General features: G+C 40.5%; 1 protein-coding gene across 1 annotated transcript in view; it reads left to right on the forward strand.

The window, feature by feature from the left end:
- The window catches only part of LOC124616628 (Down syndrome cell adhesion molecule-like protein Dscam2), a 375,675-nt gene that overhangs the window by 135,055 nt on the left and 212,853 nt on the right, over positions 1-27,767 (forward strand). The window contains exon 8 of the mRNA XM_047144953.1: positions 25,585-25,729. Within this exon, the coding sequence (XP_047000909.1) occupies positions 25,585-25,729 (145 nt within the window). The remainder of the gene's footprint in view (positions 1-25,584; positions 25,730-27,767) is intronic.

A 27,767-nucleotide genomic window follows, 5' to 3' on the forward strand; every position in this document is an offset into this window, starting at 1 on the left:
TGTGGGCATAGGTGGCTGCGGCATGGGCAGTGAGGTGATTCTTTGCATCTTTTCTATTCTACTGGCTAACTTTTCTGGTGTTGCTGTGGGTCGTAATGATGTGACCTGCTTTCAGTTACATGCATGGAAGGAAGAATTTATTGCCGTCCTTTGGACTCAGCCAAGGAGATATGTAGGTGAGGGGATGGAACGGAAGTTGTTCATAAGAAAGGGTGTGTGCAGTTCATTAGATTTTTTAGTGGCTTTATGTCTTTGTGAACTTTTGGCCACACTTACAATGTTGTTTAGGTGTGATCATGTCAAATGCACATGTTAACTTACAGCTTACTTGATGAACTGGAAGGTTGCGCTCGACCTTTGCTGGACTGAGAACCCAGAATTTTGGTGGGTTGCAGAGCACACATCTGAAAAATTCAGTATTTGGTTCATGCTCTGTAAAATGAACTTCTTGCTCAGCAATACAGGCAAGCAAGCATTGTCTAATCATGCATCTGAAAGAAGTGTGGTGGGCTTGAGCTACTACGAAGGTTACAATGTCTATGGGAATGCTAATCACCGCAAATGGCCATTGCTCCAATGCTGTTGCATCAGACATAGCCCCTGCAATGCCACCTGCTAATTCTGGATACACTCTGCTGATAGCCACACTGACAAAGGAGAGGATAATCTTGATTGAGCTCCTGATTTGGTAAGTGCACTGCAAAATAAAATTACCAGTTTCAGTTAAGAAAAGAAGTATTTCTAATCAGCCTCTGTGTATATTTAGTCTGCTGTGGCACAGGCGGGGGGTGCATCATCTAATTGTAGTGTGCTCCACACCCCAAGACAATTGCACCAAGCACCGACAATGCAAGATTACTTGCCGAGGGTTGCTGTGACAAAGCCAGAGATCCATTTGTGTCTGTTGGCTGCTATGTGTCACAAATATGCTCTGGACATTGGCAGCCTTGTTAATCTCTTGCCGGATGTGTTCCCGGACAGTACCACTACCTCCAAAATGCAGATTCAAAAGTAAATTACAGTATTGTGTTCAAACTGCAGCTGTTTTTTGCTAAACAACTACAAGATATTGTTTCTGCCTATGACATTATAGTGATTGAGTTTGATCTGGTTGTATGTTTGCGCATTGGGCCAGGTTTTGAGCAGGTAACTCACTTCAGTGTTTTTGAGAAAAAGTACTGTAAAAGATTTAGTGGAAAGATTTGAGGCAGGTGCATCCCAGTTTAAAGTAAATCTGAAAAGCAAGGTTTTTCAGGTGCCCATGATGGCTTTAATGTTAATAAGGCAACGTTCCAAGTCGATGGTAACCCAGAGGATCCAGTGCTTTTGTACTTTGGGTCATGTGGCTCACATACAGTGCATGGTGATTTTAAGATTGGTTGTACTGTTGTTGGTTTGACCTTGTTTAGTTTCTGAGATCTTTATAGAATCTGTTTAAAAATGTTCCTTCCTACCAAGCTGATTTCAGCAGTATTACAAGCATATCTGTTTTCCTGCAGAAGTTTTGTGCTGTTTAATGGGTGGAAAATGAAATTGTGTAACTCTGGGCTCAGCAAATATTAAGGCCTTTTTTAAGATATGTGAAGAGAGCACAAAGGGTAAAGAAGGAACAGAAGGAGGTAAAACCGAAACCTAAGGTCACTACTGGAATTCCTTGGAGTCATATCTACCAAGTAGTGTGAGAACCTTTGAGGGATAAGATGCTGATAGCTCATATCACCTTTCTTGAGACTGTGGCTGCTCAGGTTCAGTCATTTCTGTCTAAATTTCAGTCAGATGCTTCTTGGCTCCTTTCCTCTAAACTTCCCTCCATATGGTTAGAGAATTTATGAGAAAATATGTGAAACTAGAGGTTGATCGAAACAAACTAGTTTCAAAATAGATCTGAATGACTACATGGGGTTACAGCCTCAGAAAGTGGACATCAGATACAGAACCAAAAAAAAACTCTGCACTAGTTTGAATATCAGAATAAGATATCTTGGCATTCCAGTGTGAGTGCTTTACATTTTTGAAGTGTTTGATATTCAAAATTCCGAATAAATTACCCCTGGCACATTCTTTTTACAATTCCGTGCTTAGACTCAGAAGTGGCAACTAACACCAACCATGAGAATAGACAGCTAAGGTATAGCACTGATACATCTCACTACCTTAAATCAATTTGGTGGTATGAAGCTCACACCACAGCTCTTGACTTCCTAAATCTAGTAGAGATAAGGTCAGTAAAGGAAATCCTCAAAGAATTTGATGGGAATCATATACACATCAGTCAATTCAGGATGATGAGCATTGGGATCAAGAGTGGACATGAAAATGTGAAGAAATTTATCCATGGTGTATACAACCCAGAGCAGCTGGGAGATCCAGGAAAAACCTGAGAATTTTTTCATCTGGGAGAAACCCGGGAATTTTTTAGAATTCAGGGAATTTTTCATTGTTTTAGTTTTTAGTTAAATTTTTGTAATTTTGACTGGTAAGAACCAATATTCTAACAAAGTATGTTACTGTATCCCACAATTGCAGAATAATACTGCAGCAATAAAACATGAAGGAGAGGAAGAAAGAAAAATAAAATAAAATAAAAAAATAGAACTTAAGTTTCAAAGAAAATGCACCATATACAACAACAAAACACAGTGCTCATACAATCATCTGCCAACACTCAACAGCAAAATGTGTCACAGACTTTAGGAAAACTATTCAATGATGCATAAAAACAAACTGCCTCTGATGAGCGTGACATCACAACTGTTTACATTATATTTGTTTGAGCAGTTGTAAGGGGGCTCATGCGCATGCGCCCTTGAGTCGCGTATCAATAGTACCTTCTCCCACTTCTGGCTACAGAAGTATGGCTATAGCTGTATAAGAAGTAGCAGCAAGCAGCCATACGCTACTTGGAAAAATTTTACTGGGCGCCAAAACTGCCAGATTCATGTGGGGAGGGGTGACAAACCGGGGTGTCTGCTCTGGGCAGCACTTTCAGGGGGGGGGGGGGGGGCAAATTCATATTCTTGAGGAAAAAAACCTTGTTTCACAAAGTGCCTAGCATCAAGCACACGTTGGTGTATCGATTATTCATATGATTTTGAAATGCACCCTGCTGTTTTTGAACATTTTTGAACACATTATAAGTTCATTTCTGAATGAATCATAAATTGTGTTTTGACTCTGTGCATAGTGTACATGATGTCTCTGCCAGGGGAATCCCCGTTGCATCTAGAAATAAACTTTCCTGCTATACGAGCTGAGCAGAATAAAGCCGAACGGGTGAGTGCCAGTCGCTGTCTGTTTGTGTGGTTGACTAGGTTTGCAAATGATCAGAGTTGTTATAATTACTAGCGAAATCTATAGGTTCAGACCACCAGAGTGGAAATAAATGACTAACAGGAACAACAGGTAAGAAAGATTATGTATTATCTTCTCGGTGTATCCACGGAAATGAAATTTTGACAGAAAAGTTTTGGCTAGACCGCTACACTTGTAAGGGCCAGTTGTACAGTACCCAGCTAGCAGCCGCATAAGTTCTATTCTGGGAGTAGCACAGAAAACGCATTGTATGAAAACAAAGTAACACCTAACCGGAGAACAAATGAGGGGTAAGAAAATCAGTGATTGTGGCAGCGTTAGTGAAGATAAATGAAGAATAAATTTTGAAAATGGCAGGAATAGCTACAGAATTAGTGATGGCAAAATTGTTTGTTAGAATGAGAAAGGAGAAGAAATGAGGTCATCACACAAATTATGGAAGAGTATTACAGTTCCAAATTTATATAAAAATTTCTTAGTACTACTTTTCGATCTCATGCTGGAGAACCTGGAGTGTATGAATGAAATGTGAAACTGTTCCCTAACATAAAGCTTTTTGCTTGTAGTACGCCTAATAGGCATTTGATATTGGTACTTTGTGAATTATATTCTGTTGTGTTATAAAAACCACCATTTGTGGCAGAACAGTCTCATTTATTTGGTGTTTTTAACAATTACTGCAATATTAAACAGTCCTATTTAGTTTTATGTAGTAGACAGTGACAAAATACACACAATCAGATCAAGAAACCACACCAGCCTTGGGTATTATTTGTATTAACAGCTTTTTCAGTATTAGACTATGACATTTTGTTTTTTCATTTTTTTCATGTAACAAAACGTTTGACGAACTTTGATGAAGTAAGAGGTTTTTTCGCAGAAAGGAAAGCACACCATGTAAAGCTGTAGCAAGGTTAGAGAGAAAACAATGCTAGGACTTAAGAATTGAAGAAATGTGTATTGTCTTGCTTGTCTCTTGTCATCACTGGTTTTATACATCCTATATTTAATTTTATGTGGCACAAAACAGGAAGTTATTAGCTAATAGGGAATAAAGAGTGCAAATTTTCTGAAGAGTTCTTGTTCTCACGTTTACAAATAATCCCATCTGGTATTAATAGCAGTTTTTTTTAAGAGGGGCAGGATGTCAAACTGGCTGACTGGGAGCAGGAGAAGCACCACAGGACACTTTAATTTCCACTGTCCTGAATATAGTTTGATGGCAGAGTGAAATACAGTGATGTGTGGTAGAAGAATGCTCTGTGCAGAGGCGTGGCACTGCACCATGACACACTTAAAGAGCAAATAACATGTCTTAGATTTCTTTGAACACACATTTTTTATGTATCAGACAGAAAGATGTGTGCCACAAAATGAGCATATTTTTGAAAAGTAGTCTCCACGTGACCCGTGTTTACGTTTAGTAATTTTTGTGGTGCCTCTTTTTTTACAGTTCTCATGTCACATGAAAACAAAATATGTTTCTGTGGCCGGGAGCTATCAAGTGAATTAAAATACATTCACATAATTTGAAGGCTAAAGTATGCGATTAGTTTCAGATTTTATTTTATTTCCACCTATCTGATAGTCAAGCATTAATCACCTTGCAGAACAATGAAGTTATTTTTGTCGGTTTGCTAAAGAAATTTGGCTTTTATTAAAATGTTTAAGTCCACACTATTGGCTAGTTTCAACTGTTCGCTGCATTTCAAGTGTACGTTTTCATCTTCTAGCATATGTGGCATTATGCCATAATAAAGAAAATCTATATCCGAATCTGAACATACGAATATACACTTTAAGCCAAATTATGCATTTTAGTATGGTTCGCAAAATTCCAATGCTCATGGAGTATCCCCTGATGTCTTGTTTTTTTTTTATGACATAATGTAAGATCTTTTGATACGAGGGCGGTTCAGAAAGTAACCTCCGATTGGTCACAGTGCGGGTTGTGGGGGGAGTAGCGACGCCATCTGTGCATTCACGCACTCAACAGGTCAGTTGGCATCAAGCCGTGGTCGAGTGAACGTCGTACCTGCGCTAGTTTAGTTTTTGTGGCAGTTTGAAATGTGTGGTGCAATAGAAAACCCCGCCAAATGTGAAGTGCGTGCTGTCATAAGGTTTTTTACAGCCAAAGGATATTCTGCAGCAGCTATTCATCGTGAGCTTTGTGCCGTGTACGGACCAAGAGTTATGAATGAAGGAGTTGTCCGTGAATGGGTACGTTTATTTAAAAGTGGACGAGAAAACGTTCATGATGAAGAGAGGAGTGGTAGACCATCATTGGTGACTGACGAACTCGTTCAGACAGTTGATGCAAAAGTTCGTGAAAATCGACGTTTCTCAATGTCGGAGTTGTCTACTGGTTTTCCACAGATTTCTAAGACTCTCTTGTACGAGATAGTGACAGCAAGATTGGGTTACCGTAAGTTCTGTGCACGATGGGTGCCCAAAATTCTTACCGACCACCACAAAACTCAAAGAATGGCCTCTGCATTAGACTTTCTGTCACGTTATGAGGATGAAGGAGAACCATTGTTAAACAGAATCGTGACCGGTGACGAAACCTGGATTAAGTACGTGAACCCTGAGACAAAAGAACAATCAAAGATGTGGGCACATTCAAATTCGCCTACCAAACCAAGAAAAGCCTCGCAAGATTTTTCTGCCAGAAAACTGATGGCAACGGTGTTTTGGGATGCCAAAGGGGTGTTGTTGGTTGAATTCATGGAACGTGGTACGACCATTAATCAAGACGTGTACTGTGAAACAATAAAAAAGTTACGACAGGCTATACAGAACAAACGCCGTGGTATGCTGACTTCCGGTATCGTTTTTTTGCACGATAACGCCCGTCCTCACTCTGCTCGCAGAACAACGGCCCTTCTTGAGTCCTTCAAGTGGGACGTTATCAACCATCCACCTTACAGCCCAGACCTGGCGCCAAGTGATTATCACCTCCTCATGCATTTGAAGAAATGGCTCAGGTCACAGCGGTTTGATGACGACGAAGAGCTCAAAGATGCGGTCACAGGCTGGCTCCAGGCACAAGCGGGTGATTTTTATGCAGAAGGAATTTCAAAGCTTGTGAAGAGATACGATAAGTGCCTCAATCGCTATGGAGACTATGTAGAAAAATAGTGCAAAGATGTAGTTGTAAGATGTATATATTAAAATATTTTTATTTAACTTGCTGTATTTTTTTAAATCAACCGGAGGTTACTTTCTGAACAGCCCTCGTATTTTACACGTACAATCATATGGGCCTCCTGCGTCATCGTAGCTGCGCTTGCGTGGTGACGCCCGGCAACTGCTGAAACGAACCTTTTTCTAACAAGTGGCTGGAAAATATTGCGAATGGTGGTTTGGAAAGTGTTACTTTCAAAGTAAATTTCCTTTTATGCAAGATGAACTATGTGCAAGAATGTATGATGAATTTCATAAATCACAGAGCGTTTGACTCTCATTTAAAAATCAACTCTTTGAGGATGACCATTTAGAAGAATTTCGAGCTCAAAAGATCAGACGTTTATGTTGTTAAAAATTTTACTGGCACATTTGTATGAATATCCACTGTCATCAGCTGGCGAGATCACATGATTGGCTTACAAAAACACATCGCTATCTTGATTTCGATGCTTCAGAAAATAACATGCTATGTTTGGTGGAATTCAAGTTTATACTTTCGTAATATGAAAATATGCAGCGTACATGTTGCTGCACATTGAAGATCTTTTGAGAATGTGTTTTTTTTCCCCTGAGTGTCATTTTCTAAAATGACGGAAAATTCTATTCCGGTGTATAAAACCATAACCATTGAATGGATTGATAAGTTTTACAGTTCTGAGAAAAAGTATACTGTCACTTAACATGGAAGAAGTGTATTTTCACGAGGAGGAGTGTATTTTTAACTGGGAAATCCGGGAAAAATCCAGGAATTTTTTTCCTTGTCTGTTTATACATCCTGTTATCAAATTTCCTTGATGTCTCCTCTGTGACAATGCCAGTCTTGAAAGATGTTTCTCTGAGAGCTTCATTATAGTCAAAACTCTGTCTAAAGTCTCCCATACACGTTCATACCATTCAAGATGTGGTAAAGGTTGCAGGGGGTGTTGGATCTGTAACTATCACAAAGCAGATAATATACAGTTTCAAAAATGCACATAGAAAGTACAGTGAAAAAGTAGCAGATAAAAGGATAACTAAGAAATCCTCAAAAGAAAATAAGAGAAAGGACAAAGTGGGTTGAGAAAAACTAAAAATGCAACAAAGTGTGAAAACAAAACTAATGGAAAGTGCTGAGAAAGACGTTTATCAGTTAGAAATAGTAGTTTTATCACTGAAAATTTCCTGTTTGTTACTTCACTTAATGTTCATGTATGTGTCCTTATCAGATAAGTCTATTGCTATTCCTTGCATACTCATTTTGTTCAAATTGTATTTGAATTTTATTCTTAGATCTCTTTGCAAAAAAGGGTAACTTTTTACAGAAACAGATAGTCCTTATTGTTTCTATGTCTGTGAGCCCCAAACAGCCTATTGTTCCTAATGTAAATGTTCATTAATAGTATTTTACTGCCTTCACAATTTAGTCTCATTCTAATTACTTTTCTGTATCTTTTTTTTTTTTTTGTTCAAATTATATCTTACACATAATTCCGTTGTCAGGTCCTGGTAAGTGTATTTCTTGGTTAAAGTCCGCAGCTGATGGTCTCGCAGCCGCGGTGTGTTCTCGCTTCCCAAGCACAGGGTCCCGGGTTCAATTCTCTGTGAGGTTAGGAATTTTCACCTGCCTCGAGATGACTGGGTGTTTGTGTTGTCCTCATCATTTCATCAACATTCCTGAAGGCAGTGAGATTGGACTGAGCAAAGATTGGGAATTCGTATGGGCACTGATAACTGTGCAGTTGAGTGCCCCACAAACCAAACATCATTATATCATCATATTTCTTTGTTGAAAGAAATCGTTTTCATTTTAAGGGTTTTTTTTCTTTTAACTCAGGATATAGCCCCCAGTACGTTCCTATATATTGACAAAATTTGTAGATTTTATCATGAAATCGATCAAAATTGGTCAGGGACTAAGCACAATATGATCCTGGACATATCAAAAGTCAACTTGCAAAACTGTGGGACCTTTTTGTTGTACTGACCATCCACTGTGTTATTCTCTGCCCCAGTAGCATCATTTCATGTGATGTGAAGGGGCATGAGATCAACATTACTGCTCTCATGGCCATTGTTAACTTCAGAGGCCTTAGAATGAAATTTTCACTCTAAAGCGGAGTGTGCACTGATATGAAAGTTCCTGGCAGATTAAAACTGTGTGCCGGACCGAGATTCCAACTCGGGACCTTTGCCTTTGGCGGGCAAGTGCTCTGCTACTGAGCTACCCAAGCACGACTCACGCCCTGTCCTCACAGCTTTAATTCTGCCAGTACCTCGTCTCCTACCTTCCAAACTTCCCAGAAGCTTTCCTGCGAACCTTGCAGAACTAGCACTCCTGGAAGAAAGGATATTGCAGAGACATGGCTTAGCCACAGCCTGGGGGATGTTTCTAGAATGAAATTTTCACTCTACAGCCACAGAGCACTTGCCTGCGAAAGGCAAAGGTCCCGAGTTTGAGTCTCAGTCCGGCACACAGTTTTAATCTGTCAGGAAGTTTCATATCAGCACACAATCTGCTGTAAAGTGAAAATTTCATTCTAGAAACATCCCCCAGCCTGTGGCTAAGCCATGTCTCCACAATATCCTTTCTTCCGGGAGTGCTAGTTGTGCAAGGTTCGCAGGAGCACATCTGTGAAGTTTGGAAGTTAGGAGACGTGGTACTGGCAGAATTAAAGCTGTGAGGGCAGGGCGTGAGTTGTGCTTGGGTAGCTCAGTGGCAGAGCACTTGCCCGCAAAAGGCAAAGGTCCCGAGTTCGAGTCTCAGTCCGGCACACAGTTTTAATCTGCCAGGAAGTTTCATTTCAGAGGCCTTGCAGCTGCTACTTCTCACTCAGGTAGCTCTTCAGTTGGCAACATAAGACTGAGTGCAACCCTTATCAATCCTCTCATCAAGTGTAAATGCTTGAAGTACCGAGAATGGAACCCACCTCATGGACATACTTGTGTCTTGGTGCTATCTAATGCAAACACTATCCCAGTTCCCCATGCAAAAAGAGCTAAACTGAAGCGCCAAAGAAACTGTATAGACATGTGTATTCAAATACAGAGATTTGTAAAAAGGCAGAATACGGTGCTGCGGATGGCAACGCGTATATAAGACAACAAGTGTATGGCACAGTTGTTAGATTGGTTACTGCAGCTACAAGGACAGGTTATCAAGATTTAATTTAATTTTAATGTGGTGTTACAGTCAGCACATGAGTGATGGGACACAGCATCTCCAAGGTAGTGATGAAGTGGGGATTTTTCATGTCCATTGTGTATTCCAACAGATTTGGACAATTCCAGCAGGACAATGCGATACCCCACATGTCCAAAATGGCCACAGAGTGGCTCCAAGAACACCCTTCTGGCCACCAAACTCCCCAAACATGAACATTATTGAGCGTATCTGGGATGCCTTGCAATATTCTGTTCAGAAGAGATCTCCATCCTCTCATACTATTGCGGATTTATGGACAGCCCTGCAGGATTCATGGTGTCTGTTCCCTCCAGCACTACTTCAGACATTAGTTGAGTGCATGCCACATCAGGTTGCGGCAGTTCTGCATGTTCACAGGGGTCCTACACAATATTAGGCAGGTGTACAAGTTTCTTTGGCTCTTCAGTATATAAACTATGTAAAAATTATGATAATGAATGGAGCATTGGAAACTTTTCAAATAGAGAGCCCATTGGTGAAGGCAATAAGCCATATACATTCACAATTTTGCTTATGTCCAAAAAAGGCAAGCAATTTATGGTCAGTGATAGATGAAATTTGTGACCATACAGAAAGATGTGAAATTTATGGACACTAAAGATGATAGCCAACACTTCCTTTCCAATGCATTAAGAATGTTCTTTATCTGGAGTAAGTGTCTTTGACATAAACGAGATTAGTCTCTCCATACCATCAATTAGCTTATGGGAAAGAAAAACCCTTGTTCCGTGTGGAAATTTTGCCAACTCCAATGGCAAGGGGAGCTGGCAAGTGACAAGGCAAGATGCTGATTGGTGAACGTCTAAAAAGCCAGATAGCATCCCTTTTTACAGAGATGATTTAGTGGGTGGGCTATGGAGGTGGCATAGGAAATAAATTAAACATAGTAATTCACTTTTCCTAGAATAGTTTAAGATCCTTTATGGATTTAGGTTAGTTTAAGATCCTTTATGTATTTAGGCACAGGCATGTTCTGAGTAGTCTCTACATGTTCTCTGCTGGACTTAAGGTCCTCTGCACTGAGTATATAATCTGAGTAAGTGATCACCAGTTGAAGGCAGGCTCATTTTGAAAATTTTAAACATTTTATTGCCCATGATCCAGCAACCATATGCTATTTAATCGCAGAAACATAAGTACAGCCACTTCGGTTGCACAAAATTTTGCTAGTTGATCACAGTTTCGACTGCACTAGGGCAATCTTCATCAGAATAAAAAGTTACATGTATAGCTTATTGCCCAAGTGTAGTCGAAACCATGGTCAACTGACAAAATTTTGTGCAACTGAAGTGGCTGTACATATGTTTCTGTAATCATTTTGAAAAATTATGCTGTAGGCCTTTCTGTGCAAGGGCAGCAAGAACCACACTTAGGTTGTGCAAATGTTCAGATGTGGAATATCGGCAAGATAATTCACACAATACAGAATTCCTGCAATAGCGTGTTCAAGAACTCCCTAGAATATGGCATGGTGTTAACAATGCAAAAAGACAACCTGTTATATTGATACTGTCTGAATGGTTTTTTCAAAACTAAAATCTTCCTTAAGTCTTCATCAAGAAGTAACTTAAAATATGCCTCTGCTAGATCAGTTTTAGAAAACGTATTTCCTCTTGAAATTTTGGAAAACAGTTCGTCTGAACAAAGCAAGGGATAAGGATCAATGTTTGCTGTGCATCAAAGACTTGTGTAAAATCTCTACAGAGCCAAAGAGACAAACCAAATGACTGTAAGAAATGGGACAAAACTTGTTGTTCTAATATGCCCTGTTCAATCTTAACCTCAGTCACTGTAATCAGGTGAATTTTGCAAAATTTGGACTTTCTGTTGCTTTAAGACAATATGGGCCTAATACTCAACCACCTTCCCTGAACCAGATTCAAATAGTGGTGCAAATTGTGCACAAACTATGTCAATGGCCTCAAAGGTGACCAAAGAATCAGTGTAGTGCAATTCATGACATACATCCAAAAGCAGAGACCAGAAATGTTTTTGATCAATGAATCTGCCTGAAAATGACAAAATCCAGGACACCTGATTAGAAGTGACATTTAATTGCACATGACTCAGGAGTACCACTTCATGATGGCTGTACACCACCCACAATGTAAATTGCCCACACTTAAGTGTGTATGCCAGTTGATGACTGAGATCAGTGCACTAGCATCAAAAAGAAAAGCCACCAGAGTCTCTTGTTCTTTTGCACGTAACAGAATTTTTAATGGAGCCAACACATGGTCACTTCCTGAAATATTGGTTCAAATGGCTCTGAGCACTATGGGACTTAACATCTATGGTCATCAGTCCCCTAGAACTTAGAACTACTTAAACCTAACTAACCTAAGGACAGTACACAACACCCAGCCATCACGAGGCAGAGAAAATCCCTGACCCCGCTGGGAATCGAACCCGGGAACCCGGGCGTGGGAAGCGAGAATGCTACCGCACGACCACGAGATGCGGGCATCCTGAAATATTAATTTGAATTGTCTGGTGGGGACTCATGGTTCCACCAAGCTATGGCATACTTTTACAATATGACCTATGTGTAAACACTTACAATACTTGTCCTCGTAATGTAGACATTCTCACAGGGAATGCAAGAAAAAGCAGTCAGGGCAACTTGAAAAGAAGTGTGTAACCACAAATGATGGCAGGTACTAAGCAGGGTCTGCAGAGAATGAGGCCAGTTGGTTGCCACCAAACAGAACTTGTTTACTGCTTTAGAATCCAGTATGGAGCCTGCTGCTCTGTATCACTACCCTTCTGAGTAACGAGTGAAATGTCAGAGTCTGCTGAAAAAGCCTGTAGTACCTCTTAAGGCTTTTGTGCAGCCTTCCCTGTCAAGGCTTAGTGAAGAAAACTTTCCGCGTATAAAGTACCACACACATGCATATTTTCTATCCATCCACTGTAAACCTGCAATCCAAGAAGTATAACTTTCCAAGTGTGATCTGCAACGTTGTAAGACTTCTATCCTCACCACTACCACATGCACTTTATAGGAAAAATGGTCAGATAATAAAGATAATATGTCGGTCAATGGTAACATGGATGTACTGGGTACAGGGACCAACTTTTGACCCAAGTAACATAATTTTGGATCCATCATCATCATCATCAGGTCACAGCTCCAATTCCCAGGGTGCTGGTGACAAGACTGATGGTGTTTTTTTTATATAGGAGTGTAGGTTGCAGGTAATAGGCTACTCCAGTCTGGTCACAAGCATCACCTATCCCATAAAGAGCAGGGCTACTTGTGAAAGCAGTTATGTGATCTACAAACTGCAACCACTGTGCTGCATTCTATGTGGGCATGACAACCAACAAGCTCTCTGTCCTCATGAATGTCCACTGACACACTGTGACCAGGCCAAGAAACAGCTAGACAGCCCAGTTGGTGAGTATTCTGCGAATCACAACATTCTTCTCTTCAATGACTGGTTCACAGCCTGTGTTATCTGAATCCTACCCATTAACACTAGCTTTTCTGAACTGCACATATGGGAACTCTTTTTGCAATATATCCTAAGTTCCCGTAACATCCTGGCCTTAACCTTCAGTAGTCACTGTCCTTCATCCACCTATCTCCTCCCTTTTCCCACTCAAGCACTAGATGGCGTCTATTCCACCAATGCACCCACAGCCATTTTACTTCTCCCTTTTTGGCTCCTCGCTCCTCCCGCATCCTGTCTGCATGTAGCTGCCCTACCCCGATCACATCCCTGTATGCTCCCACAAGTTCCACTTCACCGTCCCCCACCCATACCCTGCTATCCTTCCCACTTCCCATACCAGCTTCAACGGCCGGTGTGGCCGAGCGGTTCTAGGCGCTTCAGTTTGGAACCGCGCGACCGCTACGGTCGCAGGTTCGAATCCTGCCTTGGGCATGGATGTGTGTGCTGTCCATAGGTTGGTTAGGTTTAAGTATTTCTAAGTTCTAGGGGACTGATGACCTCAGATGTTAAGTCCCATAGTGCTCAGAGCCATCTGAACCATTTTGAACCATACCAGCTTCCTTATCTCTACCATCCACATCCCATCAAGTGCTGTTGCTCATAGTCTTCCACTGGCAGCCAGAGATGGTGGTCATGTATGTGGCGAGTTGTGTTTGTGTGAATGTGTGTGCGTGTTGTTCATTTCAGATGAAGGCCTTTTGGCTGAAAGCTTACTTGTTTAGAAGTCTTTTCGTTGTGCCTGTCTGTGACTCACCATCTCCACTACATAGTGAGTAGCAATCTATCCTCTTCATAATACTGTCATTATTCCATCCTGGATTTTCCATTGTTTAATTTAGCAAATAGAACAGATAACTTAATGTCCTACCTGAATCCCACAAAGCATGTTTGACATGCTCTCAGAAGGCACATTTCTGCTCACAGTACTCCAACACAGAGCCTTGTACCACTGGCATCAGGCTTGCAAGAAGAATGACATTTATTTTTTATCAAGTCCAAAGACTCAATCTTTAATAGCATCAAATTTCACTCTACTGGTTGTATTGCTGCTGGTGAAAAGTACACTCTATATTGGCACTCTTTGTGACATTCTAAAATGTCATTTATTTTTAATGTTTCAAACTTGTTCAGAGTTCAGGCATAAAATCATTGTTAGAAGTGTGCTTTTTTTTCAGTCACATCATTTGGTGTACACTTTGGCTAAGTTTCATCAGATTTGATACATAACTTAGTAATCTCACCAGACCTGTGAATGGAAGATACAGACATACCAATACCCATAACATAACCCCCTCATCCTGTGAGGGCATATGTGGTAGGAACATGGCCAATGTTATAGGCTTGTCATGTGAGCTTCTGTAGTACACAGATATAAGGCTACCTAGAGGAGGTTTCTACCTGAGTTGCTTTTATCCAATTTGTCTCTATCTGCGAACTCTTATCACTGCAACTTTTTACTGTGTGCATGTTGCTGTAAATTATAAATTTACATTTCAATGGCAGCTAAATGCAATGGAACTTTCAATTACTAAATGCACTCTTATGGGCTGTGTAGTGCTTAGGCTTCACTCAGTTTAATCAGGATCTTTCTCGTACTAGTTTTTGTGGCTCAGATGACTACTTCACCAAGAACAATTACTTTTTCATTTGGTGACTAATAGACAATTTTAATTTGTTGTTACGTAACTTACTTGTGTTCAGTAAACATTGTTAGTCCTAAGTGAGGATTATAACAATAAAGTTTGAGATATTTCCTTTATATGTAGAAACCAGTATATTTTGTAATATAGTGTTGTTTTTTGTATGTGCAGTTCTCAACCCATTCCATATTTCTGAAGGCTCTGTTTACTGATTTAATAATATATTTGCACAGATATTCACACTCCACTGCTACCACTGTCACTAATGATGACTAAAGTGTCCTATTTGCTTATACCATTATTTTTTTAGTGTAATTCCTCTTAACTCACTGCACGCACTCTGTTCAACCCTCCCCTCCTCCTCCCGCCCCTCCACCACCCCCACCCTCCACCACCCCCACCCCTGTGAGTATATTCCATTACACACTTATTTTCATAACATTTTCATTGGACTTCCAATGTTTTCCTCAGATGTAGGAATGTATGGAAGGCAAGAGGTACCAAATTCTGTCAGTGGGATAGTAATTCTGCTTTAGATCTTCCAGTTTTTCATTACACGGTCTATTATATTTTTGCAGTAATCATCAGCTATTACTTTACTATTTGGAAGATAATCAGTAAGAAGAATCCCTTTGCAATCACAGAAATGATTGATCACCTTTCTTATGGATAAATTGTCTTCATCTTCCTTGGTGCAGGTTTACTAGTTTCCAGCTTCTGCTTCGATTACTGTTATTGTTCTGACACTAAGTGGTGGACCCATGTCTCATTAACATACACTTAAAAAACATGCCATGTTTTACTCCGCTTCTGACATGGCTGTGGCATCAGTTATTTCATATACCTTTGAAGATAGCCCAAGATGATATTGTGATGTTACTGAATGATTTCATCTGGGTAGGAGTTTCATGGTGTCCTCCACATAGGTCACCTTCGTCAGAAGTGTGGCACAGTTGAAATCAGTTGTCCCTTTCTTAGCTGCTATAAATGAAATAACAGAAATCTTATAAACCTTCCCTGGCAATGGTTAAATTTTTTGGTGGTGATAAACCACCCACATCCAAGAATTTTATGATGTATACCTACATCTACATCTATGTTTTGTAAACCACTGTGAAATGAGTGGCAAAGAGTACATCATATTGAACAGTTATTAGGGTTTCTTCCCACTTCATTCACATATGGAGTACAGAAAGAATAACTACTTAAATGTCTCTATACAAACTTTAATTTGTTCAGTCTTGTCTTCACAGTTTTTACGGAAGTGATATGTATGGGGTTCTGGTGTTCCTAGATGCCTCACTTAGTTCAGCATCTTGAATCATTGTAAGTAGACTTTTGCAGGATAGTTAGTGTGTATCTGTAGGTTTCTACCAGCACAAGTTTTTCAGTATCTCTGTGACTGTCATGGAGCAAACTAACATGTGACATTTGTGCTGCACTGCTTTCAGGGTGTATACATCCCAGGACAACCACGAAATCTGGGAAAAAACTGGGAGTTTTTCACCTGGTATAAAACCAGGAAAGCCCAGGAATTTTTCATTGTTTTAGTTTTCAGCTAAACTTTTGTAATTTTGACTTGTTGGAACTGATATTTTAACGTAGAATTTTACTGTATCCCACTACTACAGAATTATTCTGCATCAATAAAACATAAACGAGAGGAAAAATAACAAAATGCACCATTTTAAAACAACCAAACACAGTGCAAAAAGTGTTTACCACAGCAAAATGTGTCAAAAGATTTAGGACAAAGACTATGCAATACACAACAAACTGCTACCAATGAGCGTGACACCACAACTGATTACATTAGGTTCTTTTGAGCAGTTGCTAGCGAGCTCATGTACATGCACAGTTGAATCCCGCATGAGCAGTACATTCTCGTGCTTCTGGCTACTTGAAGTGCGGCTGTTAACTGAATCAGCAGTACAACCAATTGTAGCTGCACATGCGCCTGTTTTCTGGCGGGCTGTGACAAATCCTCAAATTACTTCTAACATTTTGTGGAAAATATTGCGAATGGTGCTTTGGAAAGTGTTACTTTCAAAGTGAATTTCATTTTATGCAAGATGAATTATGTTATATGCGAAAATGTGCTTTGAATTTCTTGAATCACAGAATGTTTGACTCTCATTTAAAGCATAACACCTTAAAAGGTAGCCACTTAGAAGAATTTTCAGCCCAGAAGATGAAACATTTATGTCATTATTTAAAATTTTACTGGCGCATTTGTGTGATGTATCTTAAAGCGTAAAACATGCAAAAAAGATAGATATCATTTTCTTGTAGCTACACTATGTAAATTTAAACCATTAATTTTTCTATTTGTGCGTCCACACTGCTAAACAGTGATGTTCCTATTGGCTGACTGGCGAAATCATGTGACAGGAGAAGGTGCACTACGATCGGCTTACAAAGGTGTGCATTGCAGTCTCAATTACAATGCTTCGGAAACTAACATGCTGTGTTTGGCGGAATTCAAATTTATACTTCCATGATATGAAAATATGCAGCCTATCATAATATAAAAATTTGCTACGTACATGTCGCTGCACATAAAAAAATCTTTCCAAAACTTTTCCTGGGGTTCATTTTCTAAACTGCCGGGAAGTTCTGCATCAATGTATAAAAGCTTAACAGTTCAAAGGACTGATAAGTTTTATAGTTCTGAGGAAAAGTATAGTGTCACTTAACATGGAAAAAGTGTATTTTCACCCGGGAAAAGGTGTATTTTTAACCTGGGAAATCCGGGAATTTTTTTTCCTTATCTGCACATACACCCTGTGCTTTGTATACATTCAATATCCCTTGTTAGTCATATTTGATATGGGCATCACACACTTGAGCAGTATTCTAAGATGGGTTGCACAAGTGCTTTGTAAGCAATCTCTTTTGTGAACAGATTGCATTTTCCCTGTATTCTACCAATGAACTAATGATTGCCATCTGTCTTATGTACCACTGAGCCTCCATGATCATTCCATTTCGTATTCCTACTGATGGTTACACTTGGGCAACCATATGAGTTGACTGATTCCGGTTGTGATTAATATTTTTATTTTGTGCCATTTGACATTTCTGAATATTTAAAACAAGTTTCCATTCTGTGCACCACTTTGAAAGCTCATCAAAATCTGATGGAATATTTGTGTAGCTTTCTTCAGATAGAAGATTATTACAGGTCCTGCATTGTCTGCAGAAAATCTGAGGTTGCTATTAATATTGACTGCCACGTCATTAATATACAAAGTGAACAAAAACGATCTCAACTTACTTCTCTAGGGAAGGTCAGAAATTAGTTCTACTTCTGTCAGTGATCCTCTGTCTAAAGTTATATGCTGTGTCCTTCTCACAAGTTACAAATTTCATTTGATACCCATATGATCATGCTAATAAATGTTGATTTGATACTGAATGAGTTACTTTTTGAAAGGCAAGAACTACTTGACTGTCTTAACCTATGGGCTTTGTGATGTCATGTGAGAAAATGTGAATCACATTTCACGTGACCTATGCCTTCAGAATCCATGTCGGTTGTCATGGAAGAGGTCATCCTGTTCAATTTACCTCATAATGTTTGAGCTTGGAACATGTTCTAAGATAGTATTATAGTCTGACAACAAAGATATTTTATGGTGGTTTTGTGGATCTCTTCTGCTGCCCTTCTTGTAGATGGGTGTCACCTGTGCTGTCTTTCAACTACAATTTTTTATTCTAGGGATCTACCATATACCAATATAATGAAAAGGAAAGTTGCTACTCACCATATATTGGAGATGCTTAGTTGGAGGTAGGCACAACAAAAAGACTGGTACAAATAAAGATTTCGACGGCAGACACCCCCATACACACTTACACAAACAAAATCATACACACACGAATGCAGTCTCAGGCAACTGAGGCCACACACTGAGCAGCAGCACCAATGCATGATGGGGTGGTGACTGGATGGGGGGGGGGGTGAGGAGGAAGCTGGGGTAGGGAGGGGGAGGGATAGTAGGGTAGGGGTGGTGGACAGTGACGTGCTGCTGGGGAGTGTGCAGGGTGAGGTGGACAGAGGGTAGGGCAGCTATGTGCATTCTGGAGGTTAGATGGAGGGCAGTGGAGCGGTGAGGAGAGGTGCGGGGGAGATGGGGGGGGGGGGGGTCACTTAGCGGGAAAGGAGAGAAGTAAAAAGATAGGGAGCAATGGTGGAATGAGGGCTGTTTAGTGCTGGAATGGGAACAGGGAGGGGGTGGATGGGAGAGGACAATGACTAACAAAGTTGAGGCCAGGAGGGTTATGGGAATGTAGGATATATTGCAGGGAAAGTTCCCACCTGCACAATTCAAAAAAGTTGGTGTTGGTGGGAAGGATCCAGATGCTACAGGCTGTGAAGCAGTCATTGAAATGAAAGATGTCATGTTTGGCAGCATGCTCAGCAACAGGGTAGTCCACTTGTTTCTTGTCCACAGTTTGTCGGTGGCCATTCATATAGACAGACAGCTTGTTGGTTGTCATGACTACAGAGAATGCAGCACAGTCGTTACAGCTCAGCTTTTAGGTCACATAACTGGTCTCACAGGTAGCCCTTCCTTTAATGGTATAGGTGATGTTTGTGACCGGACTGGAGCAGGTGGTGGTGGGAAGATGTACAGGACAGGTCTTGCATCTAGGTATATCACAGGGGTGTGAGCCGTGAGGTAAGGGGTTGGGAGCAGCGGTTGTCTAGGGATAGACAAGTATATTGTGTAGGTTTGGTGGACGGCAGAATACCACTTGGGAGGGGTGTGAAGGATAGTGGGCAGAACATTTCTCATTTCAGGGCATGATCAGAGATAGTCAAAACCATGGCAGAGAATGTAATTCAGTTGCTCCAGTCCTGGGTGATACTGAGTTACAAGGGTAATGCTACTCTGTGGCCAGATGATAGGCCTTTCGGGGGTGGTGGGAGACTGGAAAGATAAGGCCCGGGAGATTTGATTTTGTACAAGATTGGGATGATAATTACAGTCTATGAAGGCTTCAGTGAGACCCTCAGTATATTTTGAGAGGGACCGTTCATTACTGCAGATGCGACAACCATGGGTGGCTAGGCTGTATGGAAGGAACGTCTTGGTATGGAGTGAGTGGCAGCTGTCGAAGTGAAGATATTGCTGGTCGTTATTAGTTTGATATTGGCGGAGGTACTGATGTAGCCATCTTTGAGGTGGAGGTCAACGTCTAGGAAGGTGGCTTGTTGGGTTGAGCAGGACCAGGTGAAGCAAATTGGGGAGAAGTTGATGAGGTTCTGGAGGAATGTGGATAGGGTGTACTCACTTTCAATCCAGATTACAATTTAGGATGGATTCCTCTAGATGGCCCATGAATAGATTGGCATAGGATGTTGACATTCAGGTGCCTGTAAGTGTACTGTGGATTTGTTTGTATGTAAAGCCTTCAAAGGAAGAGGTAATTGTGGGTGAGGATACAGTTGGTCATGGCGAATAGGAGCAGATTGTTGGTTTGGAGAGTCAGTGGAGGAAATAGTTGGTGTCTTTTATATAGGAGGGTAAGTTACGGGTAATAGGTTGAAGGTATTGGTCTATGAGAGCAGAGATTCTCTCACTGGGGGCACAGTAACCAGTAACAATGGGGAATCCTGGGTGGTTGGGTTTCTGGACTTTAGGAAACATGTAGAAGGTAAGAGTGCAGGTAGTGGTAGGGGTGAGCAGAGAGATGGACTTTGGGGAGAGGTTCTGGGATGGGCTTTAGGATTTGAGGAGTGACTGGAGATCTGCTGGATTACTGGAATGGGGTCACTGTGGCAAGGCTTGTCGGTGGATGTATCGGACAGCTGGCAGAGTCGTTCTGCCAGGTAATCCTCGCGGTTCAAAATAACAGTGGTGGAGCCGTTATCCCCATGTAGGATTATGAGATTGGGATCAGCTTTTAGATGGTGGACTGCAGTTCTTTCTACGGATGTAAGGTTGGTTTGCATGTTGTGGGTTTTGGGAAATTTACTTCACCTGGTCCTACTCAACCCAATAAGCCAGCTTCCTAGATGTTGACCTCTGTGTCAAAGATGGCTACTTCAGTATCTATGTCCACATCAAACCTACTAACGAATAGCAATATCTCCACTTCGACAGCTGCCACCCATTCCATACCAAGAAGTCCCTTCCATACAGCCTAGCCACCTGTGGTTGTTGCATCTGCAGTGATCAGCAGTCCCTCTCAGAATATACTGAGGGTCTCATTGAAGCCTTCACAGACCATAATTATCCTCCCAACCTTGTACAAAAACAAATCTCCTGTGCCTTATCGTTCCCGTCTTCCACATCTCTCAAAGTCCTACTGTCTGGGCACAGTGGAGAATATCCCTCGTAACTCAGTAACACCCAGGACTGAAGCAACTGAATTACATTCTCCACCAGAGTTATGACTACCTCTCATTGTGCCCTGAAATGTGAAATGTCCTGTACACTACCCTTTCGCCCTTCCCATAGTAGTATTCCGCCATCCATCAAACCTATACAATATACTCATCCACCCCTGGACAACCGCTGCTGCCAACCCATTACCTCATGGCTCACACCCCTGAGCTATACCTAGATGCAAGACCTGTCCTGTACATCTTCCCACCACCACCTGCTCCAGTCCGGTCACAAACATCACCTATCCCATTAAAGGCAGGGCTACCTGTGAAACCAGTCATGTGATCTACAAGCTGAGCTGTAACTCTCCACCTCGCCCTGCATGCTTTTCAGCAGCACGTGACTGTCCACCATCCCTACCCTACTACACCTCCCCCTCCCCGCCCCAGCCTCCTCCTAACCCCCACCCAGTCATCATTCTCATCATGCACTGGTGCTTCTGCTCGCAGTGTGGCCTCCATTGCCTGAGACTGCAATCATGTGTGGTGTGTGTGTGTGTGTGTCTGTTGTCTATTTTTGACAAAGGCCTTACTGGCCAAAAGCTTTATTTGTGCCACTCTTTTTGTTGTGCCTATCAGCAAATCAGCATCTTCACTATATATAGTGAGTAGCAACTTTCTGTTTCATTATATTGTTGCATTCCATCCTGGATTTTCCATTGCTAGATGTACCATATATTATGATTTAAAAGAAGGGCTAACACAGCTGTATGTATTTCACTCATCTTTGCAGTGATGCAGGAATTGAAATGGGACTGAAGTTCATAATTTCTGCCATCACAAAACCGTAAATATTGTAATTAATTTTTGGATGATTAAAATATCCTCTAATTATGACAATAAAATTTGGAAATGTACTGACTACTGAGAAAAATATTTCTGTACAATTTTTGGTTTCGTCTGGGAAGGAAAGAAGATTAGTGTTCAACATCCTGATGACAGTGAGGTCATTAGAGATGGAGCACGAGCTCATGTTAAGAAAGGATGGGGAAGAAAATCCGCCATACTCTTTCAAAGGAACCAGCTTGTCATTTATTGTGAGCATTGTAGGGAAATTCAGGATGGCTGACTAGGGATTTGAACCAGTCTTCTGGAATGTTAGTCCAGTGTGCAGTTTCATCTGGGGTTGAATCTGGTGGTCAGTAGAAAGATTCAATTATAAAACTGTGGACACCTTTGATATTGAGTCTTGATCAAACGCTCTTGCTGCAATTTCTCTTTGGAGTTCTTGCATTTCTTGCATTGTGACAAATACGCTACCCCCATTTCCTGTTAGCTTATCCTTTCAATACACATTTAAATTGTCCCCAGAAATCTCAGTTCTGCGTTTTACCAGCTTTCAGTATCTAATATTGTGAGAGCTCCACTGTTCTTAGGAGTGCTTCAAATTCATGAATGCTTTAGTTGTTGATCACTAGGATTTTAATAATCTCATTTTTGGGGGTTATTTGTTTTTATCCTACCCTAATACTTAGTGGCCTCCTACAGCTATCATTATCTGGACTGGACTGGACTGAATTGCCTAAACTAAGATACTGTGGTGCAGAACCCACAGACATATACCTATCTGGTAGCAGCCCCTTCATGTGCGGTTCCCCACTGCCCCATTTATGGAGAGCCTATAGTCCTCAACCCTGTGGCACAAGTGTAGGACTTCGTAGCCTAGCTTTTCACAGAATCTTTAAAGTCTCTGGTGGTACAATCTTTCTGCTTGGCTCAGAACCAGGGGACCACAATCCATTCTTGTGACAATGCTGTAGATTGTGAGCTTTGCTTTCACTAAGCAAGGCTGATCTTCTCAAACTCCTCTACAGGTATGACTTCAGATCACAATATAGCAGCTGGAATGATCAACCATTCTGATGGAAGATGAAGTTGGCTGTGATAGGTCAGGATGTATGGCAGTTAACCTCCAAGTGAGGGGCTGCAGTGGAGTGATGGCACGTGTCAGGTGATGACCCTTCTTGAAAACCATGCTGGTTGAATTAGTCCTTCATTCCATAACAATTACAGTGGTGGAGATGGAACTGGAAAGTCAGACAATGGCCTTGTGACCTAGATGGCCATGGCCTTTGTGGCATGCCTGGTTTAGCAATAGCTCACCAGAAGAGCAGCAAACTGCCTGTGCCACAGTGCAATGACAGTGGCTGGCAAGGTGCTGTAGTCAGCTTAGTAGCAGAGGTGGTGATGCAGGGCTGCAGTGAAGGCATCAGCTGCTGGCCTGCTTCTGCAGCTTTGCAGAAAGCACACCAGAGCAGGTGAGGTCAACCACAGCCTCTGGCATGGTTGATGATGAAGGCATATGCCCTCACTGTGTGATGGACAGTGATAGTGTTTGCTCACACAAGACGTTAACAGCTGGGCAGGTATATGACGATAGTCCTGGCTTGTACCCCAGTCTGCCAGGAAGGCAACCATTGCAGATGACAGTCACCCAGCACATGACCCACTGGAAGAAACATGCCAAGTTGGCAGCATTTGGACTAAACCCAGGCAGTGGCCTGCAGCTATTGACAGCAGAGTTTGATGTTGGCAGGTAGCTGGTTCATGTCAGTGTGTAGACTTACATACACCTCCACTCAGCTGGCGCTTGGTGATGATTGGGCGTGAATGTCTAAATTTAATGGTATTTATGCTAGCCATGTCTGATGTCGTTTCTGCAACAGTAACGGTTCTGCCCTATAAGTCAAATTTGGAAAGCCCATCCCTTGAAAATCCATGACATCATACAACAGTTAGTCCATTATATCAGCAACTACACAGCCCAGGTAGTACTATAAAGGTGCCACAAGTTCTCCTTTCAGAAGCACTGTCTGGCAACATTTTCAATGTCAGCTTGCATACTGAATGGATGTACTTGTGATATGGCACCTAGTTACCGAGATGAGTGATGATACCATCATTATAACATTGTTTTGATGAGTCCTCACAAGAGCTGTGTGCTACGCTATGCTGAACCATGGCACAACACCACACAACAGATATCACTTGTTCCAGGTTCCACCACTGTAACTGGTTGCACCCTGTCCTCCCTATGGCTTCTGGAACAGTCTCTTCAGTGTGTTGAGTGAGGTGCAGGATACATGATGGGTGAAGATGATGATCCTTCCCGTACATTGCATCCAATTCCCTATGTGGTACCACTATTTGTCATTCATTCAAACATCTGACCTTTAACAAATGCCTACCCTTTTGCACAAGCTTCCCCTAACATGGACACAGCAGGATTCTCATCAGGTGAAGTGTGTCTCAATGACTCAGTCTCAGTGGAAGAGAGCACCTTGAACTTGTTAGTCATAGGAATGGGTATAGTACTTTGAGTTCTCCGTACTTCCTGTTGTCCCTGCACCAGTATTCTCTGTACTCCCTGTCTTCCCTGTACCAGATCCCTAGACGTACCACTGACTCACTACCGACTGTCAAGTCAATAAGTAATAATAGCTCATTTATTTCCTGGAGAGGAGACGGTATACAAAGGAGATAATAAAATCTATGGTGTCTCTTTTACATGAAACTTGGTACTTCCCCCAACACATTCATTTTCTGCAGCTTCCAATCATTTGATAGTAGTCAGAACAATTTCCAGCTGCTTTTGGAGAGTAAGTAACTCATCTCATTCCCAAAAACAGAAAAAATGGGCTGCTTTGTGAGTGGTGCCATGTTTTACAGAATAGTAAACAAATAATTTTAACTGAGCTTGCTGATTCGCCTCTAATTTCTTGATCTGTTGTGCTACAAGGATTGCAAATTCTCTTTAAGAACTGAAGTGATAAACACCCAAAAAATTGATTTCTATTGTAACAAGAAAAAAACCTGGGGATACAATTTACTGATTCCCAGAAGCAATTTGGAACCTTTTCCCAAGGCTGTGGTCACTAACAAACTCAAAAATAAGTGATAAATACATAACAGATTCATACAATGATGACACAAGATTCTATTTTAACCATTTGTACCAAACATGTGCAGTATGAGCAATTTAAAATGCCTTATAACCAAAACTATTCTGCACATTATTTTGACATGTTTGGTTTATTATTATGTGTAAAATATACCAACATAAAAGTTTAATGGCCATCAATGCCATGACATGCAAAGACCAACACATCCTTACCCTGCCCTAACACTGCAATTTTGATTGTTGATGTCATTAAAGCATTCTCAGGAGGCCGTGTATAGAAAAAAAGAGGTATGTGATGCCTGTGACATTGTGGTCCAGGTAAAAATAAAATTACCATAATAAATCACATTGAGATAAAATACTGCACATTCAGGTCATCATGAGAATGACTCAAAAACTGATATGTTATATATTTCACAAAATAATTAGAATTAAGCAATTAGAATAACTTTCTATCAACAGATGTATCTTCATCTATAAGTGTTTATGTGGCTTTTCTACTACAGATGCTAGCCCAGAACTGCTGTACTGGTTTGCTGAACAGACTCTACAACCTGGCCCAGCTGTATCTTTAAAATGTGTTGCAACAGGGAATCCACCACCACAGTTCATATGGACCCTGGATGGATTTCCAGTACCAGATAGTCCCAGGTCAGTACTGTCAGGCTATTTATATAGTAGTACTGAAATGAGATAATGAATGGATGCCTTTTTTGAACAGTTTCCACCTTCTGCACCTTATGCCTCCTTCCTCTGCCCCCTTCTCCCCTCCCCCAAACTACATGTGCATATGTCACTTTCTGTTGTTCTTGTTGTGTTTCTTTGTGTATTTATGTACGTATTTTTTGTGTCTTTCTTCACTTGTACTCCTAGATGCCACACTTTGTCTCTGAATGGTCTCATTTCCTATTTTTTGCCATCTGAATCAACTCATGACTGTAAAAATTGGTGATTGTGCTACATTTTCTTCATACCTTTTTCTGGAACTACCTGCCAACTAAACCTTTATTTGGTAGCATTTGTCATTTTGTTTAACAAATCCTTTCCTTAAAGCACATATCAAAGGAAGTTTTGTAAAGTATTGTTGTTTTTCATTGAAAATTTATGCTTTATGTTAAATAATTATGGTAATACTATTTAAAACTCAGACTTGGTACATCTATTCTGATTTACTTGAACTTCTTAAATTATTCTGCTAACATCAGGCTTCAACACTCACCCACACAAATACAATGATTTAACATCATGTTTAATTTATAATCAATTTTAATTTTGATACAAAAGCCACGATGTATGAAAATTACACAGACTGTGAAGTGCTCAATACTTGTATGTGTATTTTTATTAGAATTTATTAATTATTCTTATTACAAAATGAGGCAAAATCATGTATTAGTGACCAAAAGTATCTGTTATCCATTCAGACCAACATAAGTCCAAAATCTTGAAAAGGCCAGATACAGATTGAAAAATACATATGTATCAGATCTTTCACTAAATCTAGAATCAAACACATCATCATGGCCTGACTGAGACAGTTTAATTTCAGCAAACCTCTGATTTCATTTGTAACCATTACAGAATTTTCTTCCATGGAATAATCTGGAATGGAGTCTGCTCTACTTCATGATGCTAACCAAACACCCACTTCAATAAAGCAAAAGTGATATTGATGAGTGAGCCTATGAGTTATCACCAAACTGAAAAGCTTGTACCAGATGGTGAATATCATAGTATTTCCCTTCCTTCCTCTGTTATGAGTTGTAGTAAGATGTATATATATCTGATTCAAGATCTACAAGGTCCAGAATCTTCAGCATTATTATTTTCTTCATGTGGGGTACGACAGCCATATGTTTGTTAAAGGTTCCACCTTGACTCTTATTTACATGTATTTACTTTCTTTAGCTTTGCACAGTTGGCTGATTTCAGCAATATGAGTCTTTCTCTAGTCCTGTTGGTGCTAATACAACAGCACTTGAGAAAGGCCAAAATTGGCAGTTTTGTGAAGTTAAATAAAGTAAATACATTACACAACAACCAAAGTGGAACCTTTCCAGTGTCATTTCAGCATTACATTCAAGAGTAGTGCTAACTTCACAAGGAAACCTTCTTTACATGAGATTTCCTTCTTACTGATTGATACTATGTTACATTTATACTTACATTTCTACTTTCAAAGTAGGTATAGTTGTGATTGAACAGGAGTGAAATTTAAAGTTAGAAATAGTAGTTATGGAGCTATCTACAAATGCCCTCTCATTTAAAATTTGTACATTCAGTGTATTTTCTCTGCTAGAATGCAGCTCTATGAACTTTTTTCTCTTCAACCTAACCCAGTTTGTTCTTTGATGTAACTATTTCAACAGTTGTCATACATGTTTTTTCCCCATCCATGAGCAATAGACATCAAATGAGTGCAATCTCGTGGAATAAAACCCTGCTTGATTTCTTTGCAGCTTTTCAATCCATTTGTACCTCATCAGAGACTTATCCATGAATCTCAATTATTAACACTCGAAAAAGAAAGAAAAGTCATCTTTTAGTTCAAATTCTATAAAAATTTTAGGCATTACCACAAATGAATTTACAAGACATAAAACGAAAGAAAAAATATTGATAAACATTAGTCACAAAAAAGGAGCATCTACACAATAACTAACAAATCAGGATCAACCATGTTGTCACT

The sequence above is a fragment of the Schistocerca americana genome, chromosome 5 (assembly GCF_021461395.2).
Source record: "Schistocerca americana isolate TAMUIC-IGC-003095 chromosome 5, iqSchAmer2.1, whole genome shotgun sequence".
In the NCBI taxonomy this organism is placed as follows: Eukaryota; Metazoa; Arthropoda; class Insecta; order Orthoptera; family Acrididae; genus Schistocerca; species Schistocerca americana.